The sequence below is a fragment of the Anolis sagrei genome, chromosome Y (assembly GCF_037176765.1).
Source record: "Anolis sagrei isolate rAnoSag1 chromosome Y, rAnoSag1.mat, whole genome shotgun sequence".
NCBI lineage: Eukaryota > Metazoa > Chordata > Lepidosauria > Squamata > Dactyloidae > Anolis > Anolis sagrei.
The window spans coordinates 76,984,175-77,000,274 of NC_090035.1; the positions used below are offsets into that span (position 1 = coordinate 76,984,175).

At 41.8% G+C, this 16,100-nt stretch overlaps 1 protein-coding gene across 1 annotated transcript in view; it reads right to left on the reverse strand.

Annotated features, from left to right (window-relative positions):
- LOC132781795 (serine/threonine-protein kinase D2) overlaps positions 1-16,100 on the reverse strand; it is a 55,024-nt gene that overhangs the window by 19,879 nt on the left and 19,045 nt on the right. The window contains exons 4-11 of the mRNA XM_060786262.2: positions 13,199-13,353; positions 11,682-11,883; positions 9,322-9,402; positions 7,582-7,732; positions 4,082-4,199; positions 1,866-1,943; positions 1,386-1,644; positions 61-113 (exon numbers count right to left, since the gene is read on the reverse strand). Of these exons, the coding sequence (XP_060642245.2) occupies positions 61-113; positions 1,386-1,644; positions 1,866-1,943; positions 4,082-4,199; positions 7,582-7,732; positions 9,322-9,402; positions 11,682-11,883; positions 13,199-13,353 (1,097 nt within the window). The remainder of the gene's footprint in view (positions 1-60; positions 114-1,385; positions 1,645-1,865; positions 1,944-4,081; positions 4,200-7,581; positions 7,733-9,321; positions 9,403-11,681; positions 11,884-13,198; positions 13,354-16,100) is intronic.

Consider the following 16,100-nt stretch of genomic DNA (forward strand, 5'->3'; position numbering starts at 1 on the left):
TGAACTGTTTTAATGAACTGGACCCAAAAGTAGGCAAAGGAAAAAATGTCAAGGACTCACCACGTTCTCTTGTATCTGGCTGTTGGACACAGAGATCCGCAAGGATGCTTGCCCTGGAAGGAAGATGATTTAGTTTACATCCTAATCCACTTCTATCAACTTCCTAAGCCCACAAGTGAAGAACAGAGAGACAAAACCATAAAGAGGTAACAAGGTAATACCCCATCTGGCCACTGGGGGTCAGTGCTGGACAATGAGCATGCTCAGAAGAAGACTATGAGGTAATGACTCATCTGATTAGTAGAGGTCAGTGTTGGACAAGGAGCATACCTATAAGCGAGGCCTTAATTTAATGGTAATACCACATCAAGTCACTAGAGGTCAGTGTTAGACAAGAAGCACACTCAAAGGGGAACTTTACTCTCATGGTAATATCACATCAAGTCACTAGAGGTCAGTGTTAGCCAAGAAGCACAATGAAAGGGGAACTTTACTCTCATGGTAATACCACTAGAGGTCAGTGTTGGACAAGAAGCACACTCAAAGTCTTGATGTCAAGACTTGGTCTAGGTTTAAGTTTATGTGTCACCTGATGGTGACTAGATTTTATGTCCACTCCCCCCCTTCCCTCTCCAACAGCCCTTTCCCAACCCATTTCCCACATCCCCCCAACACCTGTTGTCTGTGTGTATATATGAAAAATGCACAACAAAAATTTAATTAAAATAAATAAAGAAGCACACTCAAAGGAGAAATTACTCTTGTGGTAATACCACATCAAGTCACTGGAGGTCAGTGTTAGCCAAGAAGCACATTCAAAGGAGAACTTTACTCTCATAGTAATACCACATCAAATCACTAGAGATCAGTGTTAGACAAGAAGCACACTCAAAGGGGAACTTTACTCTCATGGTAATACCACATCAAGTCACTAGAGGTCAGTGTTAGACAAGAAGCACACTCAAAGGGGAACTTTACTCTCATGGTAATATCACATCAAGTCACTAGAGGTCAGTCTTGGACAAGGAGCATGCTTATAAGAGAGGCCTTAATTTAATGGTAATACCACATCAAGTCACTAGAAGTCAATATTAAACAAGGAGCAGACTCAGAAGAGATGCTTGAATTTCACGGTAATACCCCGTCCGGTCACTAGAGGTCAGTCTTGGACAAGGAGCATGCTTGTAAGAGAGGCCTTAATGTAATGGTAATACCACATCAAGTCACTAGTTGTCAGTGTTAGACAAGGAGTACACTCAAAGGGGAACTTGACTCTCATGGTAATACCCCATTAGGCTGCTAGAGGTCAGTATTGGACAAAGAACATGCTCAGAAGAGATGCTTTGACTTCATGAAACGACAGAGAAGGTAAAGGAGACACTCACGGTGAGACACCTCGCCTTGGGCAGGCGCAGCACCCTGAAGAATGACCGGCATGAGGGCTTGGCGGATGGCCGTCTCCCAAGCCTTCGCTTGCTCCAGGCTGTCCCCGCCATGCTGGTTGCTACTGGGAACGCCGTTCTCCCCAACGTAGTAGGTGGCTTTGGCCGTGATGATTTCGAAGCAGTGAGGGTTCGCTCCGGAGGGCAGCAAGGAGAAGTCTTGAGCAGACTCGATGGCCAAGATCTCCGACAATGGGATCTCCTACAAGAAAGACATCGAAGCAACTCCCCATCACAACATTCCAACTACGCCGGTGTAATACAGATTTCATATATTCCTGCAACAACCCACCATAGAATCCTTTGTTTATTAGGTGTGTGTGTATATATATATGAAGCAGAGGAAGAACAAGATTCCTCCGAGACCTCCAACGTTACATTCCCATCCACCCTTAAATACCACCAGAAAACAGAACACCTTACCTTGTAGTAGCGACTGCTGGTGTTGTTTTGGAAAAGAGTGAGGCATTTGCTGTCCAGACGCCAGTAATGACGTTTCCGCTACAGGATCAGAAAAGGGTGAGTGCCATTAGAGGGGAGGGAACAGGAAACCAGGACATTTTATTCGCAGCCACGAAAGTGGGATGGCAGAGGATTAAATCAGGCCTGTCGCTTCCAAACTGGGGAAACTGGAGGTAAATATACGTGGATGTGTGTGGCTCTCCTAAGATGATGGTAGGAGTTGCCTGGTGACCCCTTATTTTATTTTATTTATTTACAATATTTATAGTAGGGGATTCAGGGTGGATCACAATGCACATATACATGGCAAACATGTCAGGATTATTGAAAGTATGTATGTATGTTTTTTCAATGTGTTTCAATATGATTAACAATGGTGTTCATATGTATTCAAGATGGATTCAGTTATGTTAATTTGTATGCTGGAATTGTTGTTGTAAGAGACAGAGAGGTAGAGAGAGAAAAGACCTTGGCAGAAATAAGAAAACAAGCTCTCTCTGTCTGGGAAGAATTAGGGAGTAGCCGGCTTACAGCCAAAGAGAAACTGATAAGCACATGTTCCGTAACTGTACTATAGTTGTGCTTTGTAGTTCCTGTTGTAGTTCCTGATTAAGCTCGCTTAGAAGTAGACGTGTATTAAGATGTGCTAAGTAAACTTTGTTATTTTTAAGACTGGCAAACTGCAGTGTCCTGTTTTGTGTCTGTGTGATCTAGTAACCTCATCTCCACTGCACATAGACCCCAGGTCTCACTCTGATAAAACATTCAATGCCATAGACACACAACATATACAGACAGACACACAGAGGCTATTTAACTTTCCAGCTTCATGAGGGTATGCTTTGAATTCTGGCCACCGGGGGAGCTGTCGCTTCACCGTCCACTTGTGACACCGACTGAGTACTTCCTCATTCTTTTGCATGCTGGTGGAGATTTTTTTATGGTGTTGTGAATTAGTTAAATTAACTTCCCTGCATAGGTAAAGGTAAAGGTTGTCCCCTGACCTTAAGTCCAGTCATGTCTGACTCTGGGGTGTGGTGCTCATCTCCATTTCTAAGCCGAAGAGCCGGCGTCGTCCATAGACACCTCCAAGGTCATGTGGCTGGCATGACTGAATGGAGTGCCGTTACCTTCCCGCCGGAGCGGTACCTATTGATCTACTCACATTTGTATGTTTATTATTTGCATGCATTATTATTTGCATGCATTATTATTTGCATCACATTTGCATGCATTATTATTATTATTCTGCTAGGTTGGCATAATAATAATAATAATAATAATAATAATAATAATAATAATTAAAAAAAACTTTATTTATACCCCGCTACCATCTCCCCAAGGGACTCGGTGCGGCTTACTTGAGGCCGAGGCCGCAATACATCAGTAATAAAAACAATAACAACAAGTAATACAAACAATAAAAATAAAACTCATAACAGAAATTAAGCTATGAATATTAACAGTAACACAACGACGTTTAAAAGACCTATGGCTGAGCCAAATGTAATAATTAATATTTAAAAATAATTCTAAGCATAAACAGGTTTTTTTTTTGGTCGTGTCAGGAGCAACCTGAGAAACTGCAAGTCGCTCCTGTTGTGAGAGAATTGGCCGTCTGCAAGGACGTTGCCCAAGGGACGCCCGGGTGAATTGATGTTTTATCATCCTTGTGGGAGGCTTCTCTCATGTCCCCGCATGAGGAGCTGGAGCTGATAGAGGGAGCTCATCCGCCTCTCCCCAGATTCGAACCTGTGACCTGTCGGTCTTCAGTCCTGCCGGCACAGGGGTTTAACCCACTGCGCCACCGGAGGCTCCAGCATAAACAGATGAAATATGACTAGAATAGAGTTGAGTCAGAAGCTAGGGCTGACAGCGGAAGCTCACCCGCTCCCCAGAATCGAACCTGCAACCTTTTGGTCAACAAGCTCAGCACTTTAATCCACTGTGCCATTGGGGCCTCCCTCTCCCCGCATAAGCGGTACCTAAATTTCTTACTTGATAGACACCACTGTCTTTCGGGCTGCGAAGGTCGACAGCAAGCTAGACAAATGGTTGGGAGCTTACTCTGACCCGGGCTGGTTTTAATGCGGCTGACTTCCAACCAGCTGCGCCACAACCCGGTCCACAGATTCCTTATGCCTAGGTGGATCTTCTCCAGCCCCTTCCCCACTCACCAGTGTGTCCTTGTTGCTGAAATGGACCACCCAGCCTTCCTTCAGGGCCGTGCTGGACTTGCGGGTGGTCTGGCGCACTGACTGGACCACTCGCATCAAAGGGATGTAGCCCATGGATCTGGGGAGACAAGGATGGGTCAAGTGTCCATCAAAGACCTGGAAGACTGTTAGGAATTGTGGGAGCTGAAGTCCAAAACACCTGGAGGGCCAAAGTTGGCCCAGGCCTGATCAATAGGCATATTGTCCAGGTGAAAAATTGCTGAGTCAAGATGACAAAGCAAGTGTCTGATGCAACGAGGCATTAGTGAGTGCATGATGACATCACGAAGGTATGATTGCATCATGTGAACGAGTATAAAAACAGGACAGATGGGAAAACCTGGGGAAAAAAACTAGAAAAATTGGGGAAAAATTAAGTTTTTTTCCCAAAGCCATTTTTCCAGAAAAATTGGGAGAAAAAAGGTATATGCAGAATATGTTCTTTTCCAATGATTGACAGACAAGATAGATAGATAGTATAGTGGTATAGTACAATATAGTATACTAATATTGTGCTATGCTAACAATATAATGTACAATGTATTGTCGAAGGCTTTCATGGCCGGAATCACTGGGTTGTTGTAGGTTTTTTCAGGCTATATGGCCATGTCCTAGAGGCATTCTCTCCTGACGTTTCGCCTGCATCTATGGCAAGCATCCTCACTCACAACTTCTGAGGATGCCGAAGGGTTGTTGTAGGTTTTTTCAGGCTATATAGCCATGTTCTAGAGGCATTCTCTCCTGACGTTTCGCCTGCATCTATGGCAAGCATCCTCACTCACTACCTCTGAGGATGCTTGCCATAGATGCAGGCGAAACGTCAGGAGAAAATGCCTTTAGAACATGGCCATATAGCCCGAAAAAACCTACAACAACCCAATATAATGTACAGTATATACATATAATATTGATAATTGGGCTGCTGTAAGTTTTTCAGGCTGTCTGGCCATATTCCAGAAGCATTCTCTCCTGACATTTCGCCTACATCTATAGCAGGCATCCTCAGAGGTTGTGACGTCTGTTGGAAACTAGGCAAGTGGTGTTTACAGATCTGTGGAATAATGTCCAGGGTGGGAGAAAGAACTCTTGTCTGTTGGAGGCAGGTGTGAATGTTTCAATTGGCCACCTTGATTAGCATTGAATGGCCTAGCAGTTTTCAAGGTCTGGCTTTTTACTGCCTGGGGGCATCCTTTCATAGAATCAAAGAGTTGGAAGAGACCTCATGGGCCATCCAGTCCAACCCCATTCTGCCAAGAAGCAGGAATATTGCATTCAAATCACCCCTGACAGATGGCCATCCAGCCTCTGTTTAAAGGCTTCCAAAGAAGGAGCCTCCACCACACTCCGGGGCAGAGAGTTCCACTGCTGAACGGCTCTCACAGTCAGGAAGTTCTTCCCTCTTTGTTAAGAGGTGATTAGCTGTCCCTGATCGTTTCTTGTCTGGAGCTCCCCTCTTGTATGTAATACAATATAATAATAATAATAATAATAATAATAATAATGCAATATAATACAATGTAATAACAATATTGTATTATAGTAATATTAATATATTAAATATAATTACTACTGATATTATATAATCAAATATAATGATATACTCTTTTATTATTGTATATTTGTATATTTTAAGTTGTCGTGTTTTTGATTGTGAGCCGCTTTTAGTCTCCATATGGAGAGATAAAGTGGGATATAAATCAATCAATCAATATCTTCATGTTATCTAGTTTGAATACCATGTCATAGATTATTATTATTATTATTATTATTATTATTATTATTATTATTATTATTATTCGATGTGGTGTCTCTATTTACCATGGTCCCAGTTGCAGACACCATGGCACTCATCAACCAGAGGTTCCCAGAAGACATCACGGCGCTGTTTCACCATTGCCTCACCACCAGTTACTTTCAGTGGGACAATGAATTCTTTGAACAGAAAGATGGAGTAGCTATGGGGAGCCCTCTCAGCCCAGTCATAGCTAACTTCTACATGGAACAATTTGAAAAACAAGCTCTTGAAACAGCAACCAAAAAGCCCACTATATGGTTCAGATATGTGGATAACACCTTCACCATTTGGAGCCATGGAGAAGAAGAACTCAACAGGTTCCTGGACCATCTCAACAGCATCCACCCAAACATCCAGTTCACCATGGAAAAAGAAAATGAAGGAAGACGGCCTTTTCTCGACGTCCTAGTCATCCGCAAACCAGATCAACAATTGGGTCACACTGTTTACAGAAAACCTACACGCACAGATAGATATCTACATAAAAACTCCAACCATCACCCAAGCCAAAAAAGAAGCCCCATTAAAGCCTTGGCAGACCGTGCAGAAAGAATCTGGGAAGCCCACCTCCTCCAAGATGAACTGAACCACCTCAACTGGGCTCTACAGGCCAATGGAGACTCCACCTCAGACATCAGAAGAGCTGCAAGACAACCGAGAACAAGCCACGAGAATAAAGACAAAGATCCACCCAGAGGAAAAGTGTTCCTGCCATACATCAAGGGAACCACTGACTGCAGAGGGAAGCTGATGAGGAAACACAACATACAAACTATCTACAGACCCACCAAGAAAATCCAACAAATGCTCCGTTCAGCAAAGGACAAGAGGGATCCTCTCACCTCTGCAGGAGTCTACCGTGTACCATGCAGCTGTGGACAAGTCTACAGAGGGACCACCAAACGCAGCAGCATTGCCCAAACAAGAATCCAGGAACATGAAAGGCACTGCAGACTCCTTCAACCAGAGAAGTCAGCCATAGCAGAGCACCTGATGAACCAACCTGGACACAGCATATTATTTGAGAAGACAGAAATGCTGGACCACTCTCACAACCACCATGTCAGACTACACAGAGAAGCCATTGAAATCCACAAACATGTGGACAATTTCAACAGAAAGGAGGAAACCATGAAAATGAACAAAATCTGGTTACCAGTATTAAAAAATTCTAAAATTGCAACAGCAAAAACAGCAGAGAGAAAAACAGGCAGGGACATCTAATCACCTTTCAAGAAGAGTTTGCTCCAGGCACAGTCAGCCCATTGTATGCTAATCAAGGTGGTCAGTTGAAAGATCCACACCTAGGCCAACTTACAAAAGCCCTTTGTCTCACCCTGGTCATTCCACAGATATATAACCCCCCTTTTTTTCCCCAGTCCCAGCAGACCTCACCTCTGAGGATGCTTGCCATAGATGCAGGCGAAACGTCAGGAGAAATGCCTCTAGAACATGGCCATATAGCCCGAAAAAACCCACAAGAACTGAGGGATTATTATTATTATTATTATTATTATTATTATTATTATTATTATTTATGCTTGGGTTCCACCCCCCAGGTTAAACCCATTGGAATTAACAATGGAAGTCAGACAAAGATTTGAACTATGGAAAGTTTTCACGGTCTTAAGAGAAGGCCAGTTTTGTTGCCATGACCTCTGCTCACCCCCGGGACTTGCTGATGTCATCGGCGTCCTCTCCCATCCGCAGGTCGTTCTCCGAATGGGATCCAGGGATGATCCCGGAGTCGTCGGATTCGTCCATCAGGGAATTCTTCTCGGCCTCGCTGAGGTCACTGGGCTCCTCCATCGTAACATCTGGGGAGAGAGAAACGGTGGAAAAATCCATATAATGTACCTAAGAATAAATAAATAATACTCACAATTCTCCATTGAGCCATACTATTTCCCTTCCAGCCAGTCACGGTCCTTTGGTGCATCTACACTGTGGGATTAAGGCAGTTTGGCACCACTTTGACTGCCATGGAATCATAGGGAGTTGCAATTATAGTTTGGAAAAGGTATTTGGTGAAGAAGGGTATATAGACCAGGCATGGGCAAACTTGGGCCCTCCAGGTGTTTTGGACTACAACTCCCACAATTCCTAACAGCCTACAGGCTGTTAGGAATTGTGGGAGTTGCAGTCCAAAACACCTGGAGGGCCCAAATTTGCCCATGCCTGGCCAAAATAATAAATAAAATAAAATAATAATGATGATGAATGATGATGACGACAATGACAATGACAACAACAATAACAACAACAACAACAATAACAACAACAACAACAACAACAATAATAATAATAATAATAAAATCATCTTCTAATGCAGGCATGGGCAAACTTGAGCCCTCCAGGTGTTTTGGACTACAACTCCCACAATTCCTAACACCCTACCAGCTGTAAGGAGTTGTGGGAGTTGAAGTCCAAAACACCTGGATGGCCCAAGTTTGCCCATGCCAGGTCAAAATAATAATAATAATAATAATAATAATAATAATATAGATTATAATCGTCATAGTCATCCTCTCATGTAGGCATGGGCAAACCTGGGCCCTCCAGGTGTTTTGGACTACAACTCCCACAATTCCTAACAGCTGAGTTGGATTAATAAAAGCAATAGTAATTTTATTTCTTACTCGCCTCTCGTCACCACGCAAGGCAATTATAAATATGTATATTTATAGAATATTTACAATGTTTGTGTGTTTGCATTATGCTGTAACCCGCCTTGAGCCACAAGGAGAAGTGGGCAAGAAAATAATAATAATAATTATTGTTGTTGTTGTTGTTGTTGCTCCAACTCAGTAAATATAACCCCACACTATTACAAAATAAGTTGGTTCTACGTTGCTGTCTAATGCAGTTCCAAATTGCATTATATGGCAGTACAGATCCAATCCAAGGCCCCATCTACACCACTGTATTTATATTATATTATATTATATTATATTATATTATATTATATTATATTATAATTTTATTTTATTTTATTTTATTTTATTTATTTATTTTATTTATAGTATTTATATTGCGTCCTTCTCACCCCGTAGGGGACTCAGAGCAGATTACAATGTACATATACATGGCAAACATTCAATGCCATAGACACACAACATATATAGACAGACACACAGAGGCTATTTAACATTCCAGCTTCATGACGGTATTCTGGCCACCAGGGGAGCCGTCGCTTCACCCTCCATTTGTGACACCGATGGAGTACTTCCTCATTCTTTTGCATGCTTGCTGGAGATTTTTATGGCGTCGTAAATTAGTTAAATTAGCCTCCCCTAAATTTCCAACTTGACAGATGCAACCGTCTTTCGGGCTGTAAAGAGGAATGACTCTATAATGCCATTTCAAACTGCACTGTCAATAGGGCCATAATTTCATAATGGCTTACCGCTTCCGTTGAAGAGCGTCTCTCCGAGGCAGTCGTTGGGCACCCGAGTGGCACAGCGCTTGTGGCAGTTGAATTTGCAATCTGGGATGAAAACACCAACAGAATTAGGAAGCAACAGGGTTAGGGTTTCCGGTCATACACATTTGAAAAAGTCCCGTCCATCCACTGTTGATTGCCCCTTCTGCATCCCTTGACTTCCCACTTATTGATGAGAATCTAGGTAACACACCTGGCCAAGAAGGAGGTGCAAGACACCATATTGGCCACAAAGTTGGACTCACTTTATGGCTGAATCACAGGAGTGTACATGGTTCTAAAAGGTTCTAAAGTACTTACAAAACTAAAGTTCTGGTTGTGTATACTAGGGGGCGCTGGTGCTTTGCTATTACAGTGTTGCTAAAGTTCTGGTGGTGAAAATTTCAGAACTCTAACAAAACTTTCAAAATGTCATTATTATTTCATTATTGGTGATTTTTATGACAGAACCTATTAGGACAGTGTTTCTCAACCTGGGGGTCGGGACCCCTGGAGGGGTCATGAGGGGGCGTCCGATGGGTGGCCAAAGACCATCACAAAACATAGTATTTTCTGTTGGTCATGGAGGTTCTGTGTGGGAAGTTTGGCCCAATTCTATTGTTGGTGGGGTTCAGAATGCTCTCTGATTGTAAGTGAACTATAAATCCCAGCAACTACAACTCCTAAAATTCAAGGTCTATTTCCCCCAAACTCCACCAGTGTTCACATTTGGGCATATTTAATATTCATGCAGAGTTTGGTCCAGATCCATCATTATTTCAGTCCACAGTGTTTTCTGGATGCAGGTGAACTAGAAATCCCAGCAATTACAACTCCCTAATGTCAAGATTTGTTTTTGCCAAACTGCAACCAGTGTTCTCATTTGGGCATATTGAGTATTTGTTCTAAATTTGGTCCAGATCCATCCTTGTTTGAGTCCACAGTGCTCTCTGGATGTAGGTGAACTACAACTCCCAAACTCAAGGTCAATGCCCACCAAACCCGTACAGTATTTTCTGTTAGTTCTGTGTGCCAAGTTTGGTTCAATTCCATTGTTGAAGAAGTTCAGAATGCTCTTTGACTGTAGGTGAACAATAAATTCCAGCAACTACAACTCCCAAATGACAAAATCAATCCCTTCCCCAACCCCACAAATATTCAAATTTGAAATATTTTCTGTTAGTTCTGTGTGCCAAGTTTGGTTCAATTCCATTGTTGAAGGAGTTCAGAATGCTCTTTGATTGTAGGTGAACTATAAATTCCAGCAGCTACAACTCCCAAATGACAACATCAATCCCCCCCAACCCCACAAATATTCAAATTTGGGCGTATGGGGCATTTGTGACAAATTTGGTCCAGTGAATGAAAACATATCCTTAATATCAGATATATCAGATATTTATATTATGATTCATAACTGTAGTAAAATTACAATTATGAAGTAGCAATGAAAATAATTTTACAGTTGGGGGGTCACTGCAACATGAAGAACTGCATTAAGGGTCGCAGCATTAGGAAGGTTGAGAACCATTGTATTAGGAACTGCCATTTATAATGAAAATTTGAAAGTTTTGTTAGAGTTCTGAAATTTTCACCACCAGAATTTTAGCAACACAGTAAAAGCAAAGCACCAGCGCTCCCTATTTTTCACCACCAGAACTTTAGTTTTGTAAATACTGTAGAACCATTTAGAACCATGGATTGCATATGCCTAGAGTGTACACTCCAAGGATCTGGGTTATCTCACTCCAAAGGAATAGGTTGTGTTATGGGAAATGTCTTACTGTACTTCCCTGTATTTATCTCCTTCCTTGGAAACTTTTAAACCAAAGCTGGATGGCCATCTGTCAAGGTGTAAGACTGTAGGTTTTATATAGCAATATTAAACGATCACTCACAAGCCGGTTTTGCTTTGAAATGAATATATTGCTTGTATCTCTGCAGCAAAGAAAGACACTACTGACTTTTCCCCACCACCACTTCCTTTTATACACCTTTCCTTCCCATCTCCTCCCTCTTCTCAGTTTCCTTATTAGAGCTTGTTGCTTCACAAGTTCCAATAAAAGGTTTCCAGTGCCCTCTGCTGGCTTCCAAAATGTCACAGAGAGAAAAGGCAACCAGGATGATTCAGTCAGGATGTCATGGAGGGAATCTGTGATGTCTTCATGCCGACTCCTGACACAGGGGTACTTTGATTGTGTTTTTCCTGCATGGCAGGGGACTGGGTTAGATGACCCATTATTCTATTATTCTATGATTCTATGCTAGGGATGACAGAAGTCGTAGTCCAAGGGGACCCCTAAAAAGTTGCATTCTTTCCCCAGGTCTCGAAACCCATGGCTCACCTTTGCACTGGAGCCCTTGCCGGAAGAGTCCCTTGAGCAGCTTCTTGCAGAACTGGCAGACGGTGGGCCGAGTGTAGGAGTGGATGAGGAAGGTGTGGGGCACCTTGACCTTGGAGAGGAAGAGCTTGTCCAGCTCAATGGGGCGCCCCACGTAGGCCGAGGAGACCCTCCGGCGCGGGAGCAGCTCCACTGAACTCCGGCTCTGGGGAGGCAAAGCGGAGTTGGATCATTCCACGGGCACCTGCAAACTCCGTCCCTCCAGGGGTTTTGGACTGCAACTCCCACAATTCCTAACAGCCTACCGGCTGTTAGGAATTGTGGGAGTTGTAGTCCAAAACCCCTGGAGGGCCAGAATTTGCGGTAGGCTGTTAGGAATTGTGGGAGTTGTAGTCCAAAACCCCTGGAGTGTCGCACCTCAGAATAGGTTCATCTTGCTGAAAATACCAAACTTTGGCCTCTGACCTCCTTCTTGTTAGCTATTCTCACACTCCTTCAAACAAAGCGGAGTCGGATCATTCCACGGGCACCCACAAACTCCGGCCCTCCAGGTGTTTTGGACTACAACTCCCACAATTCCTAACAGTCAGTAGGCTGTCAGGAATTGTGAGAGTTGTAGTCCAAAACCCCTGGAGTGTCGCACCTCAGAATAGGTTCACCTTGCTGAAAACACCAAACTTTGGCCTCTGACCTCCTTCTTGTTAGCTATTCTCACACTCCTTCAAACAAAGCGGAGTCGGATCATTCCACGGGCACCCACAAACTCCGGCCCTCCAGGTGTTTTGGACTACAACTCCCACAATTCCTAACAGTCAGTAGGCTGTCAGGAATTGTGAGAGTTGTAGTCCAAAACCCCTGGAGTGTCGCACCTCAGAATAGGTTCACCTTGCTGAAAACACCAAACTTTGGCCTCTGACCTCCTTCTTGTTAGCTATTCTCACACTCCTTCAAACAAAGCGGAGTCGGATCATTCCACGGGCACCCACAAACTCCGGCCCTCCAGGTGTTTTGGACTACAACTCCCACAATTCCTAACAGTCAGTAGGCTGTCAGGAATTGTGAGAGTTGTAGTCCAAAACCCCTGGAGTGTCGCACCTCAGAATAGGTTCACCTTGCTGAAAACACCAAACTTTGGCCTCTGACCTCCTTCTTGTTAGCTATTCTCACACTCCTTCGAACTCTGAATTCCAAACGGTCAGCACGATCTAAGGTTCCCGTTTCGTCAAGGTCAGTCTGTTCGTTAGTGTTATCCAGTTTGCCTTCCTGCTCGTTATCAGGTGGAGAACTGTCCTCCTCTTCTGAGTCGATTTGCACCTGCACCTGGCTAGTTTCAGTATCAACAAACTCATTCCTTGCTGTGGAAAACTGAACTTCCACACCCTGTTCCTCATTGACTATAACAGGGACATTTTGAACCAGGTTGTGGACCCAAATCCCATCATCTTGATCAGAGGTTCCAGCTGAGTCACAACATGGAGGGCCGGAGTTTGCCCGTGTCTAGACAGAGAGGATTGACTCACCAAATCGTCAGAGGTGGAAGGCAAGGAGTCGGTGGTGGAAAGGCGCAAGGATTGGGAGTTGGCCAAAGAAGTGGAGGAGAGGCGCCGCTTCCGAGCCCCGCTGCAGTTGTTGGGGATGCTGAAGGCGCAACGCTTGTGGTAGTTCAGCCCACATCCTACGACAAAAGAGAGAATGAGGTTGCGTCCACACTGCGGCACTAACACCACATCTCAATGCGATGGGATCTTGGGAGTTGTAGTTCGACAAGGTCCTTCGTCTTCCCCTGGTGACTCACCGAACTGCAACTCTCAGGACTCCGCAGCATTGAGCCATGGCAGTCCATGTGGTGCCAAACTGCATTAACTTCACAGTGTGTACGCACTTGCATTTGGGACTATGACAGCAACCATGCTGATGTTATCGTTATTTATATTTGTTGTTATATTTATTTATCTCGCTTTCCCCTTTTTAAAATGAGACTCCAAAGTGGCTTGCAACATAAATTTTGAGTATTTAAAAGTTACTTTTTAAAGTTCCCTTTAAAAGTTCCCTTTAAGTACTTTTTTAAAGTTACTTTTAAAAGTTCCCTTTAAAAGTTCCCTTTAAAATTACTTTTTACATACTTTTTAAAGTACTTTTTTTAAAAAGTTACTTTTAAACGTTCCATTTAAAATTACTTTTTAAATACTTTTTAAAGTACTTTTTTTAAAAAAGTTACTTTTAAAAGTTCCCTTTAAAATTACTTTTAAAATACTGTTTAAAGTACTTTTTAAAGTACTTTTTTTAAAAAGTTACTTTTAAAAGTTCCCTTTAAAATTACTTTTTAAATACTTTTAAGTACTTTTTTAAAATGTTACTTTTTAAAGTTCCCTTTAAAAGTTCCCTTTAAGTACTTTTTTAAAGTTACTTTTAAAAGTTCCCTTTAAAAGTTCCCTTTAAAATTACTTTTTACATACTTTTTAAAGTACTTTTTTTAAAAAGTTACTTTTAAACGTTCCATTTAAAATTACTTTTTAAATACTTTTTAAAGTACTTTTTTTAAAAAAGTTACTTTTAAAAGTTCCCTTTAAAATTACTTTTAAAATACTGTTTAAAGTACTTTTTAAAGTACTTTTTAAAAAAAGTTACTTTTAAAAGTTCCCTTTAAAATTACTTTTAAAATACTTTTAAGTACTTTTTTAAAACGTTACTTTTAAAAGTTCCCTTTAAAAGTTCTCTTTAAAAATTACTTTTAAAATACCTTTAAAGTACTTTTTAAAAAGTTACTTTTAAAAGTACCCTTTAAAAGTTACCTTTAAAATTACTTTTATTTATTTATTATTTATTTATTTGCTTTACCTCTATACGGCATTTTTCAGCCTAGATTAGGCGACTCAATGCGGTTTACACAGTGCAAGTTATACAGTAATATACAGTTAAAAACACATCACAAATTACAACAAAATCAACAATTATTATCAATTCCTTATCAATTCATGACGCCTCACATAGAACAAGATCCATTCTCATAATCCTTGTGCCATTCCTATGTTCAGTTTTACCGACTTCCTGTGTTCAGTTGTTCAGTTGCACTGATTAGCCAAACACTTGCTCGTAGAGGCAAGTCTTGACCTTCCTCCGAAACGCCTGTCTGATGTCAACCGGTAGGGCATTCCATAGCTGAGGGGCCACCACCGAGAAGGCCCTGTCTCTCGTCCCCGCCAATCGTGCCTGTGATGCAGGCGGGACCGAGAGCAGGGCCTCCCCAGACGATCTTTTTTAAAAAGTTACTTTTTAAAGTTCCCTTTAAAAATTACTTTTAAATACTTTTAAGTAGTTTTTAAATTTACTTTTTAAAGTTTCCTTTAAAAGTTACCTTTAAAATTACTTTTAAAATACGTTTAAGTACTTTTTAAAAGTTACTTTTAAACATTCCCTTTAAAATTACTTTTAAAATACTTTTTAAGTACTTTTTAAAAGTTACTTTTAAACATTCCCTTTAAAATTCTTTTAAAATACTTTCTAAGTACTTTTTAAAAAGTTACTTTTAAAAGTTCCCTTTAAAATTACTTTTAAAATACTTTTTAAGAACTTTTTTAAAAAAGTTACTTTAAAAAGTTCCCTTTAAAATTATTTTTAAATACTTTTTTTAGTACTTTTTAAGGCAGGTAATGGGGACTGACAGTCATGTGCTCTGGGAAACCCAAAACACGCCTTTCTGATGCCCCGTAAAGGGAATAAGTCCATATGGCCATGTTCTAGAGGCATTTCTCCTGACGTTTCGCCTGCATCTATGGCAAGCATCCTCAGAGGTGAGATGCCTCTAGAACATGGCCATTTAGCCCGAAAAAACCCACAAGAACCTAGTGATTCCAGCCATGAAAGCCTTCGACAATACATTGAATGGAGATTTATTTTCAAATGCCAGTCTGAAATGATGCTGAGCCTATTAGCGCCCGATTAGGCATTAAACATGGCAGGGAGCTAAACGCCAACCGGTTAATGGGATGCCGGGCCCCGGGGCGAAGGCGAAATGAGGGAAATGGGGCCGCTTAAAGATCGGCCGGCTTTCAAGGTCAAAAACAGCCGGGATGTTTAATGTCTAGACTGTAGGTGGATGTTTTGGGGTTATGCAAGGTTACGGATCAAAAATACATGTTGTTGTTGTTGATATTATGATTATGATTATTATTTAATTACCCACCTCTCCCTGAGGCTCAAGGCACACCATCATTAAAACAAGAGACCAAAACATTATTAAAACACATTATTAAGGTTTATCTACACTGTACAATTAATGCAGTTTGGCACTAATGATGGGATCCCAGGATGTTCAGCAGTGGAACTCTCTGCCCCGGAGTGTGGTGGAGACTCCTTCTTTGGAAGCTTTTAAACAGAGGCTGGATGGCCATCTATCAGGGGGGATTTGAATGCAATATTCCT